We start from the raw sequence: 1,924 nt of genomic DNA on the forward strand, positions 1-1,924 counted from the left end.
GAGGCAGGGTTCTGAAAGGATGTTGTCATCCGACGATGTCTGTCTCTCAAGCCTGTAGCTGGGGTAGAGTCCGTTATTGTTTGGATTGAATGGAATTCCTCAGCACTCCCCGCCCCCAGCCCCCCTCACTTGGGACAAGCTCTCCCAGCCCCAGCTGGAAGCGGAGACAGCGTCAGCTGAGTCAGGCCGGCTGAGCACACGTGGCCTGGGGGCTACACTGCATCTACCCATCTAACCAAAGGCCCGGGTGGGGCGGGCTCGATGGGCCTCAGCATAGCTGATGAATACCTGACGACTGCCTGACCCCAGGAGGGGGAACGGCCCCCCACAAAGGGGCTGTCAGGGCTCTCGGAGTCCCGTTCTGTGACCCGCACCATCCTGACTTGTTGCCAAAGCTTTGGCAGGAGTGGAAAGAGGTGTCCTTCCCTCCACCTTTTCTCCCAACTTCCTCTGTCCATGCTTCCCTCTTCCCCCACCGCTCCCGCCCCTCCCGCCCTCCGTGCTCCACGAAGCCTGCCCAAGAGGAGGAAACGCATGGCAGGACACACTGCCAGGGGCTGTATTACCGAGATCTTGGGGAAGGTGTAAATGAGCAGGTAGAGCGCAGCCAGGGTGAGGGGGATCCTGCTGCGCCGAAGCGTTTCCTTAGGTATTCTGGCATCCTGGGGACCTGGGGCCAGAGCTGAGCTGTCACCACCCACACAGCCTCAGGGCACTGGCCCTCTCCCCTTCCCTCCCCCTTCCTCTCCAAACGCAGCAGACCCCATGGTCTTCTTAATCACAGACTTAAGAAGGGAGGAGAAAATGGGGACAGAGGAGTGGCTCAGTCAGTTAAGCATCTGCCTTTGGCTCAGGTCATGATCCCAGGGTCCTGGGATGGAGCCCCACGTTGGGGGGGGTGTCCCTGCTCAGCGGGGAGCCTGCTTCTCCCTCTGCCCCTCCCCCAGCTCATGCTCGCTCTCTCACTCAAATAAATAAAATCTTGAGAAAAAAAAGAAAGAGGAGGAGAAAATGGGGGCAGGGGGTAGGGTGCGGAGGAATTGGGGTTCTGTGCAGGGGGATATACCCACCTATTGCTCCCACCCCCATTGTATTATCAATTACTTACTGTTTTTCTTTAAACCAACTCACATAAACAGTTAAATACATTTACCTCAAAAGGAAACTTCAAATCACCACCTTCAACAGAAATTCAATCCTCAATTTAAGGGGACCCACAAAAATAAACACTGGATAATCAAGCAATTATTTTCTATTCTTCTCTAGCAACACCAAAGACTCTGGACCCTAAGCCTACTCATCCTTTAACAACAGCGAAAGAGAATGCTGGAGAAGGGTCGGGCTGGTTTTAAAGGCGGACCAGCACCAACCTAGACTTGCCCCTTGTGTTCATCCAACAAGTGAAAGACCACAGGACAGGACACAGCGCCAGCACGTGATTCGGTGTAGTGGGGCACACGTCTAACACCTAAAAGCGTCTCAAGAATCTCCATTTGTCCATGCTCCAAACTTGGGGGAAATTGCTCTCCTGTCAAGCTTTAGGCAGGTTACCAGCAAAAGCAGGGGATTCAGACAGCAGTCTCCAGGGACAATAAAGAGACGAGGGGGGCACTGAATCATGGCGGCTCCCTCATGCCNATAGTGGGGCCCACATCTAACACCTAAAAGCGTCTCAAGAATCTCCATTTGTCCATGCTCCAAACTTGGGGGAAATTGCTCTCCTGTCAACCTTTAGGCAGGTTGCCAGCAAAAGCAGGGGATTCAGACAGCAGTCTCCAGGGGGGCACTGAATCATGGCGGCTCCCTCATGCCCTGGGGGGGGCAGCCCGAAGCCAGACATCATTACCATATGGGCACCCCAGGGACTGGGCCATGCTGCCGAGGACCATTATTTGGGTAGAACTTTCCTCGAGGGTTTGGCATG

The 1,924-nt window shown here is 54.7% G+C and overlaps 1 protein-coding gene across 1 annotated transcript in view; it reads right to left on the minus strand.

Annotated features, from left to right (window-relative positions):
• Positions 1 to 1,924, minus strand: part of SLC5A11 (solute carrier family 5 member 11) — a 46,903-nt gene that overhangs the window by 20,493 nt on the left and 24,486 nt on the right. The window contains 2 exon segments of the mRNA XM_034670235.1: positions 547 to 628; positions 631 to 670. Coding sequence (XP_034526126.1) covers positions 547 to 628; positions 631 to 670 — 122 coding nt within the window.

This window comes from Ailuropoda melanoleuca, chromosome 10 (assembly GCF_002007445.2).
Source record: "Ailuropoda melanoleuca isolate Jingjing chromosome 10, ASM200744v2, whole genome shotgun sequence".
Lineage (NCBI taxonomy): Eukaryota > Metazoa > Chordata > Mammalia > Carnivora > Ursidae > Ailuropoda > Ailuropoda melanoleuca.